Source organism: Anoplolepis gracilipes, chromosome 3, assembly GCF_047496725.1.
Source record: "Anoplolepis gracilipes chromosome 3, ASM4749672v1, whole genome shotgun sequence".
Classification (NCBI taxonomy): domain Eukaryota; kingdom Metazoa; phylum Arthropoda; class Insecta; order Hymenoptera; family Formicidae; genus Anoplolepis; species Anoplolepis gracilipes.
In genome coordinates this window covers 9,196,402-9,214,393 of record NC_132972.1, presented here as the reverse complement: position 1 = coordinate 9,214,393, position 17,992 = coordinate 9,196,402, and the positions used below count along the sequence as shown (strand labels likewise).

The window sequence follows — 17,992 nt, the reverse complement described above, 5'->3', positions numbered from 1 at the left end:
TACCTAATAGGCTTTATCTTGATGATTTCACATTTTTTCTTTAAGAGAAATACGTATACTTAAATTAATTTTATTATTGAGAAATTAAAAATTAAATTAACTTTTTCAAATTCTCTTATAAAATATAAATTTAATCATTATTATATTAATTGTAAGTTGAGAGAATAGCGCTTTTAAAAAATACTCCCTTTTTTAGCAGATTTCACTAATATTATTAAATTTCCGCAATTGTCAAATTAAAATGAACGTTATCTATTTGATTCGTTGTTTTTTAGAATCATATTAGTATAGTATCGCTAAGGCATTCCCCGAGAGTTTGATAATTCCCGTGGGATGCGTGCAAGATGAATCGAGAGATGAGCAAAACCGCAGCATTCGATGAACTACCTTGGGCCATCAGCGGAGAGTGTAACCTATTATTATCTACCACTTACCTAATGCCCTGTGTCAGCCCCAGGGTAAACGCAGAGAATAACAGGCTCTCTCCATTCGACGGAATTCCCTCGCGCTTTAATATCGCGAGTTGTCTTGCGTCGCCCAATCGCGTTGCAAGATTCTTAGAAGTTTATCGATTAGGTGTCAAAAAAATGTTTAATTAAGAGAAAATGTAGAGGATATATGGAAACATACGAAACCATGTATAAGTTAATTATTATGCTGCATTAAATTAAGCTCAGATGTCCAATATGACAATTACATTCATATTTTCGTATTTTTCGTATACGTTTTTAATACTTTATATATTTGCCACAATATATTATTGCGTTATGATAAGACGAACGTTTGACGATGAGATATATCGATTTAGCTTGTCTGTGCGAAACAGAATGCATCTATTATATAGGCAGCATCAAGAATTAAATTTTATTGCACTCACATACACACGAGTATGTCCGTCAGTATCCGTTGAAAATCGAGATCACGTTTTAGCTCCGAAGCTTCCACCTGCGTAACTAACCGAGGATAATCTTTGTGTGCGATAATTAGCGGTAGCAATTCCTGGCAATTAACATCGGCTCGGCGGCGAACGCTAGCGTGTACAAGTAATTGCATTCTTTACCGAGCGGGTGTAATTTTATTACTTGTACGCTTACGCGGTGCAGGTGTGCGGACATTATGTGTGAATTATTCGCGTAAATATGCATGATTCTCGCGGTCGAGGTGCGGTCCGCGTGTAATTGTATCACTAATTAAATTACGTTGGGACTATCACGCGATAGAGCGAGTTGAAGACAAAAAGAGAGAAAGGGAGCAAGGGCGGCTTCGTCTTCGCAAGAGACGCCGTCCTTCGCGACGATTAGGGACTAAGGAGGCTCGCGTGAGAAAGAACGGCGGATTTCGTTTCCCGAAAAAGGCCCCGCACACATAGCACCTGACTGGCACTCTCGGACGGTGCCGAGAAAAGAACCCCCGAGAAATTACGAGACATTAAGCCATGCGAGAATACCATATTTCCTTGTCAGAGCGGCTTCGAGGAACGAGGAACAGATACGTTTGAAAATTACGGGACGCGGCCATTAACCGCTAAAAGCCGTCACGATGCCGTCAGTTTTGCTCCAATTAACCCTCCACGGATCAATTCTTTCCTTTTCTCTAAAAGCGCATGCAACGTATGCGCGATCACGCATAAAAAGTGCTCCTTGTTGCTGCGAGGCGCTACGTCCAGGAAATATGTTTTTTTTTCTTTCTCGATGATAGGTGTCGGGTGACTTATTTTATTTCGAGCGCGTTTAATGCGACTTTACGAGTCAATTAAAAATGGAAATATATTAGACATATTAACTTATGAATACATAATTTGAAGTCTACATATTCGAGAGGGAGAATTTTATACTTTTCAAAGTAAAGTTATTTAAGAATGTATGTATATGTGGATGTATATGTGTGTGTGTGTGTGTGTGTATGTGTGTCTAACTCATCTCTAACAGAATTTATTTGGTAGCAAGCTGCGAAGGTGGTCGTATAAAGTTATTAAATTATTACGACGAATAAGAATTTTATGTCTTTCAAGCCAAGCGATTACGAACATCTATCTCGGCGCGTTTCCCAAGGAATAATTCGAGATTCGTTTAACGCTCGTTCTGTCATCGACTTGACGGCGCCTCTCGAGCGAGTCGACGAGCTCTCGCGGCAGCTCGTGCGCGATCACTCTTTTAATAGATTTAATTTGTTCCAACACGAACCGAGCTAACGGACTGGGCAAAAATTCGAATCGACCGTGCGTCGGCTGTTTCTTTCTTATTTATAGACTAGTCTCTTTCTCTCTCTCTCTCTTTTCTTTCTTCTGGACGGCGGTACTCGAGAGGTGTAGCCGCGAGAGCGTCATGGACATTTTAATGGGGTAACGGCGGTGGTCTCTAATTAGAACGTTTCGACCGTAACCGCGCCATTACGGTGGAAAACGCAGACTCGTCAGATCGATGAGGAATATTTATCGCGGTGTAACAATTACGGCGAGCTACGGCATAGCGCGAATAGTAATAGGGCAACCGGCCCCCGAGAGGCGGCTGCTCTCTCTCTCTCTCTCTCGCCCGGCGAATGACTGTAATTAGGGCTTTTATTGTCTGTACATAAAGAAGCTTTATGAAAACATTAAGGATATAATTCAAGGCCGGCGGAGGGTTACGCGCGCCGTGAATTGCAGCCGGGGCCTTAATGCACAGGAGATCCTTGCGTCGCTGGCACGCTGCGTCATTTCCGTTTTGCGCGTACACACGCACATATATAACGATAGCGTGAGCCCATCCCCTCTGTGCGACGGAACTGCCTACCTGTTCTCCTCGGCGAACCAACGGTGTGTAATTTGATTTCTGGATTTTTCAGTGAGCCACGTGATTAAGCTATTTTCGAGACAGAGAGAAGGAGAAAGAGAGAGAGAGAGAGAGAGGGAGAGAGAGAGATAGCACGCTACCAGCAGACGGTAGCGCGAATGTAACATCTTCCGCATCTTGTATTTACATTCCTATCTTCATTGATTTTTGAGAAATAACGCAAATTAGCTTCATTATTCTGATGAAACGCAGATATGTGTAATTTTTTTTATTATCGCAGGTATTGTGCGATATTACATAGCAATGAATGGATACTCAGAATGTAACTCTGAAATGAATAAACTTATGCATTTTACTAGGAAGTATAAAAAAAATAATTAAATATAATTATATAATATAATATAAATATAATAAATTATAACACAATACAATACTATATATAAATTATAATATAAAATAATATAATTTTATTATTATATTTAAATTACAGCAAGAATGCAAAGATTGTTTCATAGACTCTGCTCCAAACTTTTCTACACTTTTCAAATTGCGCTCGTGTAATCGCGATCAAGATTTACGTCGGAGATCCGCCTAAAAACACCGGTTCACTCGCTCTGCCCGTTTCCTCTCCTACGAGAGATCGTCCTATCCGCGAGATCTCGAATCACGATCGATGCGGACGAATCGATACCAGGGCATTCGCGCAACTCGGCTAATAGAGTTCGGGCCCTTGACAGCGATATTTCACGAGAACGAGAAGAGAAATGAACGCGGACGGACGCGCTGGTGTGTGGTCCAGCACGTCTAAGTGGACGGCGATTAGCCCCAGGCCCCCTAATCCCTCCCGCCCTTTCTTCCCCGTCGCTGGTTTCACCCTCCGGCCTGTTTCCCGGCCTCTCTTCCTCTTTCCCACTTCAAGCTCGCTCTCTCACACATCCGTGTTACCCTGCGTACGTGTGTACGTGGTGCTCGTGCGCCTCCTCGGGTGTCGTGTTACGTGCTAAGCGGTACGGCCGAGCGGTAACCGAGACGCGCAAACTGTACACCGGACCCATTGTTCCTGGGCCTCCCTCACTCGTGCTTCTACAGCCACCGTCTTCTCTTTCATCCTCCCCCGCTCCGCTTCTTGGGACTTATTCGCGACTGATCGTGAGTCACTCGATGCGAGTCGATATGCCTTCACCGTCTTTCGATTCGATTGGGTATCAATATCTCACTCGATATGTAACATCACAAAATGTTACATCAGATACGAACATATATGAATACCTTGTATCTATTTTACAGAAAATACGACGATTTTAAATTAAGTTTTTATGGCGTTAAAATAGAAGCATTTTTGCATTAGTTCTGTTAGTTATCACATCTAATGTCGTCAAAAAATTCCGTTTGAAATTTTATTTTATTTTCCTATATAACTTTTTGCTTATATATATCTCAGAATCCCAGTGTAAGATAATCGAAGATTTTGTTGGAAATCAAGCGCGATTGAAAATCTTTCGTGAATCAGATCTCGCAGCTCTCTTATTTTTTGTGCGCAGTCACGGTGATTTTGTCTCGCCCTTCGCACCATGATTTTACGACTTTACGAGTCAGGGCTTTCGTCGTCGACGTGCCAGCTCGCAACTACCGAGCGAAAGGCTGACCCTTCTCTCCTTGGCTTGGTGTCGCCTGTCCCGGTGACCCCAAGGGTAACTAGACCCGCGAGAGTCAGTCCCCCGACTTCGGTCCGCGGGGACAGAATCATTACGAGCCTGGTCGAGATTGAATTGTACGGGCCCGATGACATTGGTCGCGCGAGATGATGAAGCGCTTTATTCTCGCGCTGAATGTCCCATAAACGAAGATTGCCCTATACAAGCTAATTAACTTTAATCATTTTCTATTCTCTTAAATAGAATCAGTATATTATTACTGAAAAGCAGTACTGAATAGTCACTGATAGTTAATTATAAGTATATCACTACAAATTAGTAAAATCTTACCGAAAGTATTAATAGCAATAATAATTTAATTAGTGATAATAGTTGTTTTAATTAGAAATAATTTCAAATACATCTTTTACATATAAGATAAATTTATAACAAATACTTTTTAAAGAAATATCTGAGTTTCTGACTAATTGTAAGAGTCTTGTTCTTTTTTTGTAAGTTTATCACACCTTAAAAGTAAAAAAGTGTAATATTTATATAATTCTAAATTTTGAAATAATTCGCATTTAAATAGCTATATTTTCTTCTTTCTTTCTTCATGTGTGTATATATAAGGATTTTTCCCAAAAAATAACAATGCAAAATAAATAGAAAAAACTTCAAAACCACATCTTCTCAATATGTACGATTATTACTAATTTGACAGATTTTTATTAATCTGTCACAATTACTGGAACATAAAATAGAAACAAGTGTGAGAATTTTCACTGAAATATTCACTAATTTTCTTATAAAATCCTATGTTGCTGCTATAATCAGTGACGTTTTCACAGATTTAGTTAATTAATTTTTAAGATAAATATATTATAATATACATACATTAATGTTTAAAATAAATACTCCCTAAAATTTTGTGTGGAAGACATACATGCAAAGACATATAAGCATTCACAATCCGAAAGTCCTTGCCGAGTATCATAAATATTGCAACATAACGTCAATCTTACCGATTTAATTAAATGATAAATGTTATGATCGATATTACATATAAGAACACAATCTGTTTAATTGCTAACGAGTATGATACATTATGCAGTCCGCTTAGAGAATGAAAGCAGTTCTGTCACTTGTCAATCGTACATGATGCGCAAAGTTGCGATTATTCTCGAATTCTCTAATTTTGATTATTCGATTGAGACAGCAAGCAAAGATTCTTAATATATGTATATTAATGTATAATAATTAATCCGCGCGGAGAGATCAATCGATGATTAATAATCATAATTGTTCTATTTTCGCGATTCAATCGAAAAATTGGAGATTGTGAATGTTTCATAATTTATTTTGTGACAGCTCTCCGAATTTTCTGAATTAAATAATGGATTCATTGATTGATAGTCAATAATAGTTCAATTCTTATAGTTCAATAGAAAATCATTAAAAGGGTCATTACACCGCGTCACACGTCTCACGGTCTATCGATGACATTCGAATTTTCAGACTTAATGCTCGGAGTCATCGAGAGATATTTCGATAACCGTAGTCACTCGATTCTTGAGCCAATAGAAAAATTTTGATCGACTCTCGAAACATTTCGCGTCTTATTAACGTTCTGGACTTTCTTCGTGTGCATTCGTCTTGCCTTATTTTATCTCTAACTCCTAAAAAGGCACGTTCGAGCGAGCATTGCCCGAATTCGGTTATATTCGGAATACGCAAATAAAAACTAAAATAAAATGTATTGGTACTCTTTTTTCACAACTTTTAATTGTTAGGTGTCACACCGAAAGTGTAAAATAACTTGTTTATCATCGACTTTCTTATCGCGTACAAGTGATTTATATCTTAATGAGAAGTTGTTCGATATTATACAAGATCATTTTAAATATTCTTCGTTTTAGCATTTTTATTTATTAATAAATTAAACTGTATATCGAATAAACCTTTTATTATTATTATTAGATTACAAAATTTTAAACATTTATTACTCGTATAAGAATCTATTTCGAATGAAAGACATGATCTGAAATGTGGGTGGGAACAGATATATCCGGAATCTTTTTATTATGTACGCCCCTAAATTATTTCATGCACGAAATGCTGAGTTATTGAACGGCGGTTGCGAAAGGCGTCTTCGGATATCACGATGCTGGTTCGCGGAACTGGATGATCGATAGGAGGTATCATTCGTGGGCGGCCCATGCTCAAATTATCCGGTTAGGATACTAGTGTATCAAGTTATCTCTCACAACCACTTGGCTTCCGAGAAGCGCGAAGAACTGGCAGTCATCTATCGATGCTGCCTTCGTCTTAAGATTTAAAACGAAACAGACAACGAGGCTTACAATACATAAAAACTTTCAAACCTGGAACGATGCCTAAAGATAAGTACGTAAATTTTTTTTTGCTGCACAGTTTTAATTTTAAATAGACGAGAGAACGATATGTTTTTCTATATCTTCTAAATCTTTCATAAATTGAACGTCTATTTTGTCAGATAATATAAGATTTTGTTATAAATTGCTTTAAAATTATTACCATAATTATTCTAAGTTATTACATTCACAGAATTTGTTTAGATTCTTTTATAAAATATGTATGTTATCAAGATGTATTATTGAATTATTTTCTATTCATCACACATACACACACATTGTTCAATATTTTATTATATTTATTATATTTTATATTTATAATATTATCTTTTTATTACAAACATTAAAGATTGCTTTCATTTCTTTTAATATATACTTTTATTTTATATAATATTTTTATATTTATAGAACCATATATAATTTTTATTAAAAAAATTGTTTTAAAGTAAAATGGTATTTTCTCTCGTATAATGTACAAGCAATATATCAGCACAATGCACTGTCATGCATATATCGATTGAAAAAACTTAATTTCAAACCAAAGCGCATATCATTGCTTTAATCTCTTGAATCTCAAGTCAGGTTTCGTGCGAGTAATGATGCCAGTGTTCAACGGAATACGATGTCAGTTGATTTCTAATGTGACTATTAAAATTATGATTATTGAACCGTGCAGGTTTCAAAATATAATATTTCTGTTTCTGCTATCTCAACCAAAATATATGCTTTTGAGATGTGAAATTCCCATAATGCCCATAAATGTAGAATCTTCGATCTTCCTAACGTTAAAATGATTTGACTCTCGTTGACTTTAAATGGCGGAAAATGATCTCTTCAGGCCGGGTCAAGAGTCCATCAAGCATTCTGTTTCGCTTGTTCGGTCTCGCTTTGCGCAATCGGCCTTACCTCGGCAAGCTTGAAATCGAAAGTAATTAAGAAGTCTCTATCTCGTCACGGGTTCGCGATATCGTAATGAAGTCTTAATAATTGAGATAGACCGGCCGATAATTCGCGTATCCTTAAACGCCGCTCCCGCGCGTAATCACGAAAGTAGGAAGTGACTCGTCGTGAATCTGCGCGCGCAATGAGACTTCGTCGTTAATTATCATCGGCGTGAAAAAGGAGATAAACGCAGAATGATCCTCTCGTCATTCGCGACGCGTTTTCATTCGCGATCGGCCAATAATCCGCTCGTTAGCGTCTCCGCCGCGATAGTAACGAAGCAACGAAGGCGCGTCCGCGCACAATCGCCCGTAATTAACCCTAATTAAGCCCGTGCCTAACGCACGAAATCATCCATCACGTTTGTTGTTAGAGAGGGAGAGGGAGAGGGAGAGAAGAAGAAGGTTCTTGCGATCATCATCTCCCCCCCCCCTCCCTCCCTCCCGCTTTATTCGTACGTCTCTATGAGAGAAAAGCCCGTCTTAATTATCCGCCATTCTCTCTTTGTCTATCGCGACTCTGTTCGTAAAGGAATCTCATTGATTTACTCCCTTTTAAGTGCTATTAATGCCGATAACGTCGATCGATTAATCAGCCGACCGGCGAGAGCCGCCTCTCTCGCCTTAAGGATGGACGGACGATTTTATCTCGCTGTCTCGCTGTTCCCGCGGCTTTAGAGGATTTATTTGCTCGCCCCGTGCGATCTCGCGTAGAATTGCGACCTCTCGACACAATAGCGTGACGCTCGTTCGATTCCTCGTCTAATCCTCGTGCCGAGCGAGCACTGATTCTCAGAAGATTTGTACTTTCCCCTCCCCAGATTCTAAATAAATAAGTGTACTGCAATTTATAATACATTTTTAAAAGAAAAAATATTTTCATAGAGAAAGCGAGAAAGCAGAGTGTATATATCATAAATACAGTGAATCTCATCTGTATACTTAAGCAACAAATCTTTCCCTTGCAATATATAAAATACTTAGCATTTATGTACGTGTCATAAAAATTGAGACTGAGGGAGATTTGTACAGACAAATTTCTCATCCGCTTTAATCTATCTGCACGAGTATAACGATCTCCTTTCTCTTGACTATTCCAGAGACCCTATGGAACTGATGGAACAGCAGTTAGTGAGATGCGGTGTAGCCCCGATGAGACTCTACGAGCACCTGGCCATGTCGTCGTCACCGGCGGCGGTGGTCGCAGCGCTTGGTGTCCAACAGCCACAGCAGCAGCAGTCGCAACATCAGCCGTCCGCGCAGCAGCAGCAACAGCAGCAACAATTAAACGAGAACGCGTTATCGCCCTGGCTGTCGCCGTCGGCGGCGCTTTTATACGGCGCCAGGGGTGCCGCCGGCTCACCCTCGCCCTATTCCACCGCCGCCGTCGCCGCCGGCTTCCCGTACCCGGCGGGGCTGCCGTGGCCCTGGCAACCACCCCCAGTCGCGATGATCTCACGACGATCCTCTCCCACCGCTCACGCAACAATCAGGTACGCGCCCTATCCGACGGCCAGTACACCCCCGCCGCTGCGGACCTCCCCCAATTAGCGATTCCCGCCGACTCGTCGGCATCGTTCCTCCTCCATTTGTCTGTGATCGTGGAACCGGAAACTATTTCATCGAGCGCGCGTTTGATCGTTGTAAACGATTCGGATAACGCGATGTGGAAGTAAAGTGACACTTTGTTGAATGACACCTCTTTAACACACAGGTGTTAGATGCTTATACCAGTAGTGGAAGTTGAGGATTAAAATGATGACATCAATATTTTAAACGCGATTAAACTATATATAATACAATTATATATGATAACTTGAAAACACAATATAATTGTGTTATCGAGAAACGCGATAGTATGTCTTGTATCAAGTCACACGCAGCTAAAAAGTCACGCACATATAATAACATAATATAATTTTGTTATATAACAACACTATATAATTTTATTATATACAGTAACACAATATAATTGTTATAAAATTGTATTATATACAGTTTTTAGTCGAGAGTCTTCTTAAAATATTGATATCGTCATTTTAATATAATATGTAAGATATAACACAATTAAAAATAACACTAAATTTTGTGCAGCGAATATTAAATAAAGTATTATGAATTAATTATAATACATAATTTTAATATTCTTCTCTCTTTTCTTTCATCCTTATTAGATAAATTGAACTTATTAGTTGCTTAGTAATAATTACACATAAAAAAATCTTTCAAATATTATATTTTATTTCCTCCAGGACATGATTTTTAATCTTAATGATTATATAACATACATATAAATGATCCTTTAATTTGACCGGTGCTGGATCTAGTGATGGTAAGTTAATGAAGCAAATGCTTCAGATTCCCTTTGATTTATATGTTAATTATTTTGTTATATAATAATTATGTTAACTTAAAGAGAAAATTATTTTATCTTTTATACTTATATTTTTTATATCTTTTTTAATACACTCGTATTATATAGACAATCTCTATTTCTAAAGTACAATGTTTGGAATATATAAATACCTTTTATACATTCTGTTAATAATTATTAATCATTTATATAGATGTGTATATTCTATTATATATATACATATATAATATAATATTGATTATATATATAATATTGATATATAATATTATGTATACAATCTATTATATATATTATATAGTAGAATAAAAATATTATTTAATATATGTAACTAATTTTTTGTTATAATCATACAGGTTTTTTAATGTAGAAGAAAATTGTAACAGATTTTTTTCAACAGATATTACTTTACATTGCAATCGGTTTATTGTCATATTTTTTCAAATTTTATTCATTCCTTTTATTTTGCATTTTTACGTTTCAAACTATCCTTCTTATGTATATTTAGACATGTCATCTATTCGTTTTATTTATTATACATAATCTAATTGCTATGATTTAAATATTTTGTTTTATCGATAATTATTATTTATTTTAGGCTAATTTTAAGATAACCAATCTGTTGTATATGTTTTTACAAATCAAATTTTTGTAAAGTGCCAGAAATATTTTATTTGTTATATCTTTAAGTTCGTGATGAGTGTCATTTAGTTCTATATCGCGAAATATGCGCAAAGGAGAGTGACGCGTCGCAATGTGTTTGCGACGGTGAGTAAAGTGTGTCTAGCGTTCTTAAAAAGGAATTATACGGATCATTATCTATATCAAAAGTTAATATTTAATATCACATTTAATATATTTCGAAATTCATGAATTTGATATTGCGCAAAGTATTTTTAGTCTTTTAAAGTATAAAATTAATAATTAATTTGCGAGTTAAAGATTTTCCCTAAGATTAAAATTTTTATGTATAATCACAAAATCATAAAATTTCGTGGTATAGTCCTTATGAAAAAGTTAATTTCATATAATATTTACGATTTTGAGGTTAAATTGTATTCTACATGGCAAATCTTTACTTTATCTTAAATTATTTATTTTATATTTTAAAAAACTAAAAGCTTTTTATGCAATATCAAATTCATGAATCTTAAAATGTATTAGATATATTAACTTTGCTGATCCGTTCTACCTTAATGTTCGTATTTTCCCTTAACATTCAGACGCAACCAAAGAACTATCCCTAGCACTCAGCATTAATGGAGAGAGGATCGTGTATAACATATTGGATATTTATGACATATATATATATAAATGTAATTTTCTGTGTACACACATGTCGTTTTATTAATATTACGTGCAGGGCGAACGTATGTGTATCTCGGCGATAAGAGATTTTGAAAACCTGTAAAACGCCATTCAAAATTATGTATGTAAGATTTGCAAGAGATTTTAAGATTCTTGCAAATTGTAAATATATCGAGAATTGAAGTAGAATAATCCAAAGATCTAGAGAATACAGAATGTGAAAATTCGAGTAGCCGACGATGCGAAGAAGGGATTTATCCGCGTGCTGTCAATATTATAAAAATTTTGTTCTCCCGCCGTAAATACATAGTTTAGCGGCAGGATGTGTGTGTTCCATACAGTATGGTCGCGTAATATCATTCGTAGAGATTGTTTGTGAGTATCAAAGGAAAGAGGAACTGCGAGTACGCGAATCTTTCTATTCCGATCTCGGTCAATTTGTAAATAATAATTCTATTAGAACGAACAAGAATCTGTGTCGTGACGTGACAATTCCGAATGTATGTGTATATGTTGTAAATGTGAGCATGAGAGTGTGGTGGAAAGATTCGACATATTTGTATCATATACCGTGATAGTATTAATACGTCTTTACCAAGACGATGTATATAAGAAACCTTTTAATGGTAGTGAGTAGTTGAACGCCGTATTTCTCGATGTAGCACGATGAAAAAAAAAAAATGAATTTTCAAACGGCTCCGAGATCACTCATCTGCGTTTCTTCTATCTTCGCGTCCTATCATTTCCGCAATCTACTTCATATTATTTATATATTCTTTGTATCTCATAAATAAATTATTTGTCGTTATCGAGGAATTGTTTAATTGAGAGTATAATTCTAGATGTAAACCCCAATGAATATTATTTTGAAGAATTATTATAAAAAAAATTGATATAAAGAATATTTATCATGATACAACTTGTGTGTTTAAATTTATTAATATTTATATCAATGTATACATAATATATAGACTATGTCTGCAATAAACTATAATTTTATACGCATGCAGAATCTAAATAATTACAGACTATAATCGATATAAATATCAATGAAAATAATTGTAATTAGATAAACATAATTAATAGAAGTTTTTTTTTTTAAATTAATACAAGCAAAATTTAATAATGCATGCCAATGTAATGTGAGAAAGATTTTTTATAAGTTTATTTGAAGAGCAAACATGTTGAAATTGAAAAATTATTAATAGCAAGACTTTTCCTTTTGGCGATCACCGGAAGAAGGCACGCGAATATTCTCAGTATCGTCTTTTATGCGATCGAAAATGCAAGTTTGAAGAGTTCCGTACCTTTTACATCTGTTTCGCGGGCGACTCTTCGTAGTCCAACAATCGCGCGCCCACTCTCATCACCCCTTTTCTTAACCCGATACACGCCACCCAGGCTTCATCGCACCTCCAACTGCCGTGTAATTCTGTTATACCTCTATCTGAAATTAAATAAATTCATTTCACGGCCTGTCAGCGAGCAATTATTCTCAGATGCGGCCACTTTAAAACCTTGGTTCATTCCATGACTAACACTTTCGCTCTCTCTTTCTCTCTTTTTTCTTTCTCTTTTGATCCAACAGGAGCAGCATGTTGCTATTGCCATACTCTGCTCTGTTGCCGGTCCTTTTCATCATCGCGATGGCTGCTTCGCATCGTTAGACTCACTGTACCAGGTCACTTGCATTGCAACTGTTGCGCGCGATCGAGCGCAACAACCGCGACAACACGCGACGCCCTTTAGTCCTTTGAGTAAAACGAGATATAAAGCTTCAAACCAATACACACGAAAGTACGGAATGTTTCATAATGCATGACATTTGATCACAATAGATAAAATCAATAACATGTTTAATAAATTTATTATCCACAAAAAAGACTTTTCTCAAACCTTTTAAATTTGAGATGAAGAATAATTTTCGACATATTTTTCTTAGAATTTGTTAAATGAATAATTTTTGTTTTATTTTCCAAAATATCTAATTGTAAGTTATCTTGCTTATCGATTATACTAAAGACATTCAGCGATTACTCGAGAGTTTAAGAACTTGTTGAATCCGCGACAAAGATCGCGGCGGCAGCGATGACCAGGAATCCACGGTTAGAAGAAACACGAAAGAAGCAGAAGACGACGGAGAAGAAGAAGAAGAAGACGACGACGACGAAGAAGCCCGTTTCACCGGGGCGCGAAAGCGATCGTGTGTTACGTCGTGATGGGTGGAGCGAGGTGAGAGAAACAGAGAGGCGGCTCCCGAGCTTGTAATTATGTTGATACGAATGATCTGCGGCTCGCCGCAGACCGACGAAGAGCAACAGGAGGAAGAGAAGAAGAAGAAGAAGAGTACGAGCAGAAGGAGGAGGAGGAGGAGAGAGTGAAGCCTCTAGCGATGCTCACCGGCTGCTCTATACGTGCTTCTCACATTTCTTTTCTCTCCTTCTCTCTCTCCTTTTGCCTTTCTTCCTCATCGATACTTTTCTCCCCTCGTTTTGTCCTCTCCTCTTCCGTCCTCTCCCGCGTATACGTTCTTTTCGTGCATCCATCCGTGCGTATTGCTCATCTCCTCGCGATGAGCAAGAGGAAGAGAAAGAAAAAGAAAGAAAAAGAGAGAGAGAGAGAGAGAGAGAGAGAGAGAGAGAGAGAGAGAGAGAGATACAGCGGATCGAGCTTTAGGACCGTGGCGAAACCAGTTTAAGTGGTTAAGTGTAGATGTAATTGATTTCCATTTTACGAGGCTCTCGGGGAAGACGTTCCTCCACCCGCCACGCTGCATCCACCCCCACCCTCGAGCGGTTGCAGTCTGTCCTGCATCCGCACCTCTTCCTCCTTCTCTCTCTATGTATCTCTATCTCTCTATATCTCCTACCTTTCGGCTGTATCTCCGTTCCTCTCGCTCCATGTATTTTTTTTTTCTCTTTTTTCACACCAGCCGCACACGCGTGCGACGCATACGTGCGCGCGCGCATCGAACGCATAAATACGCATTATAATGTATCGGCGGGTGCCCTCGACAAGAGAGCGGCCTTGCCGGGCCTAATCGTTTTCTCACGCCTCGTTCCGCGATGATTTCGGCGGGAACGATGGTGGTGAGGTATTAACCCTTGCCCACCTCGCCGTCTCGGATGTACTTTGCGCGGGAGAGATGCGTTTTCATCCTCCCGCGCAATGCAAGTACGGAAGGGTTAATCGTCGAGATTGCCGGTGATTAACTGCGATAAAATCGCGATCAAGTCGGTGCAGCCGACAAAAGTTAACAGCCGCTAATAGAAATATTCCTTGATTCTTATTTACGCTAGTAGAAGTTTTATTAATTAAAAAAAATATATATACAAGTATTAAACATTGTAAGCATTTATAGCGCTAAATATTATTCAGATTTTATATATTTCTTATCAAATTAAATATGAAATAGAATAATCTTTTATGTAGATATTAGAAGAAAAAATGAGTTTTAGTTTGATGAAAGTTAGGATCACACCCCAACGCAAAATAAAAGCGCATGCGTTAACGCGAAAAAGATTACAAGCCACGAGGTTGATCGATGAACATTGAAAGCGTTCAGGGTCGTAACGAAGGTACAACGGAACGACGTGCAATTACAAGCGCAGTGATAAAAGTTGGTAACGAATTAGCGGTTTGTAAAAATGACTCTCGCCGCTTCTGACAGCTTCGAGACGGAGAAAGTGCGATGGGGGCGAGTTCTTACGAGTTCTTGCTCGTTTCACGTCGCTACAAGTTGTACTTTGGGGGCGGACGAATTTACGATCGATACCTTAATTGCAATCGAATGAGCTATTTCGAGGGCTGGCAAAGGTTAATGTACCATTAAGAAACGCGTTACAAAAGACGACGGTGTCCATGATTATTGTTTTCTATCCCTCCAAATGTGCTTTCAAGTTCTTTCTCACACAATCGTTCGATTGTTTTGCGGTAAATCTTGCTATTCATCACTTCCGCTAATTAATTGAAATTGAGATTTAGACAAATGCATTTTGATAAATTGCCAAGGAAAAGGAAGAGAGTCGAGATAACGAAAACTCCGAGATAAGATATTCCTCCGTCTTATTCGCTCGAGCTTCGACAACATTTCAGCCCGTTCTTTATCTTGTAAACCAGTCCTTTATTTCACGCGAAATAGCTCGGTAGCTGTGTCGCGTGGGCAGAAAAAGGAGAAAATTCAAGGAGAGAGTCATAAGAAAACGATGCACGTAGAGAGAGAGAGAGAGAGAGAGAGAGAGAGAGAGGAGAAGACGGGAGGAATGGCACTCGCAGAGAGAAAGAGAGAGAGAGAGAGAGGAAAAATGACAGTAAAGAGAGAGAAAGAAAGGGAGAGCGGAGCATTCGGTGGAGAATATGTAAATTAGAAACTCCGTGTGAATGCGGAGATTTATGGCGGTCCATACACATTTCTGGACGCAATAAATATCAGTAAGTAGCGACGCACGGGACCGCGTCCGGATCGGGTCCTCGACGTTCCTCTGTATGGATGCATGCACATACGTATCACTGATACCAGCGCATCGCTAATGCCGCCACCAACCGCGGTTCACCCGGTGTATGCACAATATCACAGGAGAAATGTCGAAAAAAATGATTACGGTCGATCACGAGATCTCGCGTTGGAGACACTCGGAATGGAATTCCTAAAATTATACTTCAACCGCCTGTCCTTCTCGCTTGAATGCATTCTTAAGAGACAACAATTATTAATCTTTCCGGCATAATTTAAGGCGTACAAATATTTAATGTTGAAAAGCAAGTGACATGCGATTAAAATTTGAAGAGGGTTCGCCTGTGTTTGTATCTTTATAATATAAATCGGATAAAAAACTTTGTCTAACCCAATTTGACACTTGCAAACAAATTAAGTAAGCAATAAATTAAGTTATATCTCTGTAATAAACCAGCAATTAAAAAGACGTTAGTGGATAAAACTTTTGACGTATTGAAAGCAGCTTTGACAACTGTTGCGTTTAATCGCTTTAGTTCGACTAACCGTCGACCACTGGTGAAATAAAGATAAGGAATGAATGACAAAAAACACGCAAGAGCAGAGATGAAACACGAAAACGGAACGGTAGGACACAAGGATAAGGACCGCCTTAGTCTCCGTGGGTGGCTGCTGTGATGCTGTGTGAAATCTCTCATTTCTTTTCCCTTCCTTCCTTTCGTACGCACGCATGCACGCACATATGCACACACACATTCGCTCGGCGGTCGGCGACGTTTCTCTTAACGTATCCTGTTACTACGGTAGGTGACGCTCCTGCACCTCGATATTTCTGTACTTTTTTTTGTTTCTTTTATTTTTTTTTTTTAAATACGAACCAAATGCAGCTGCGACAGGAACGAGGCGAACACGGATGAACATTATTGTGATACAACGCAAAGTATGCATATACATACATTTTTATTAAATCTATATTTTATCTATTATTGTACATTATGTATATTCTATCCGCAATAAAAATTTAATTTGTAATAAAGGAATGATATGATAAAATAACAGTTCGTGTTATTTTAGTTTTTATGAGTCTTGATTGGTTAAATGTCTTTCTAAAAGTGTTCTATTTATTATAAAAATGTTCCATCTTTCCTAATGATTCTCTTTTACAGCATAATTACGTCGTAGAAAGAGAATTTTCTGCAATTTTTTGCAATACGCAATGCTTAAGAATTGTTATTGGGGAGGCGCGAATTCAACGCCGCAATCATAAATATAAACTAGCGACGTTTCAAAAAGACTTTATTACTTCTGTATTATTATACGTTTTACGAGCCACGATACCGGATTTATTCTCATCGTCATCGTCAGGTGGTTACGATGCATTCTTTCACACTATAAAAGTGACCGTGAAATACGATCAATTACAAGCTGGTCATGCTCTAGCCGCAGAAACTCATCGCGATCGTCGATCGCGATTACGCGAAATCGATATAAATTCGAGTGCCTGATTTATGTAAGATTTATGTAAGATCGCCAAAAACATTATGACATATATGACAGAATATAATTTGATTTTTGTAATAGAAAATAATTCAATTTTAAACCTCTTTGGAGTGGAACATAATAATTTCATACAAAATTATTAAAGAGACAAAATTTTGGAGAGAATGTACGTGCGATTTGATAAAGTTTGCTGGCGAATTATTAATTATATCCGAGCTTGCTTAAAAGGTTGAACCCGATGGGCAACTTTGGAGGACCGATGGAAGATGTAGACGAGAGAATAACGAGAGCGACGATTAACCTCGTCGTCAGCTGGGTCGTTCTTCGCACCTGTTCATACGAGACGGAGAAGAATTAACTATCCTCCAAGTCAACCGATTATGATCACAAGAGCGAATATAAAGTGTTATTCTGGTTAAATAATTGCATCTTAATTGATGTTTACTATAAATCCAATTTTACAGATTTACCGAGCGACACAATATATCGTAAAAAATTAATTTTCAATAAAAGAATATTATAGCAATGGCTATAATAATTTTTGTCAATAGCAATAGATGATCGTACGCCTATTTTTAATAAGATTTTGAAAAATCGATCCGCAAAAGTATGTATGCGTAT

General features: G+C 37.6%; 1 protein-coding gene across 1 annotated transcript in view; it reads left to right on the top strand.

Annotated features, from left to right (window-relative positions):
* Nucleotides 1-10,232, top strand: part of LOC140664102 (uncharacterized) — a 53,332-nt gene extending 43,100 nt beyond the window's left edge. Inside the window, exon 6 of the mRNA XM_072888858.1 lies at nucleotides 8,840-10,232. Coding sequence (XP_072744959.1) covers nucleotides 8,840-9,290 — 451 coding nt within the window. The 3' untranslated portion in view covers nucleotides 9,291-10,232. The remainder of the gene's footprint in view (nucleotides 1-8,839) is intronic.
* Nucleotides 10,233-17,992: the final 7,760 nt, after the last annotated feature.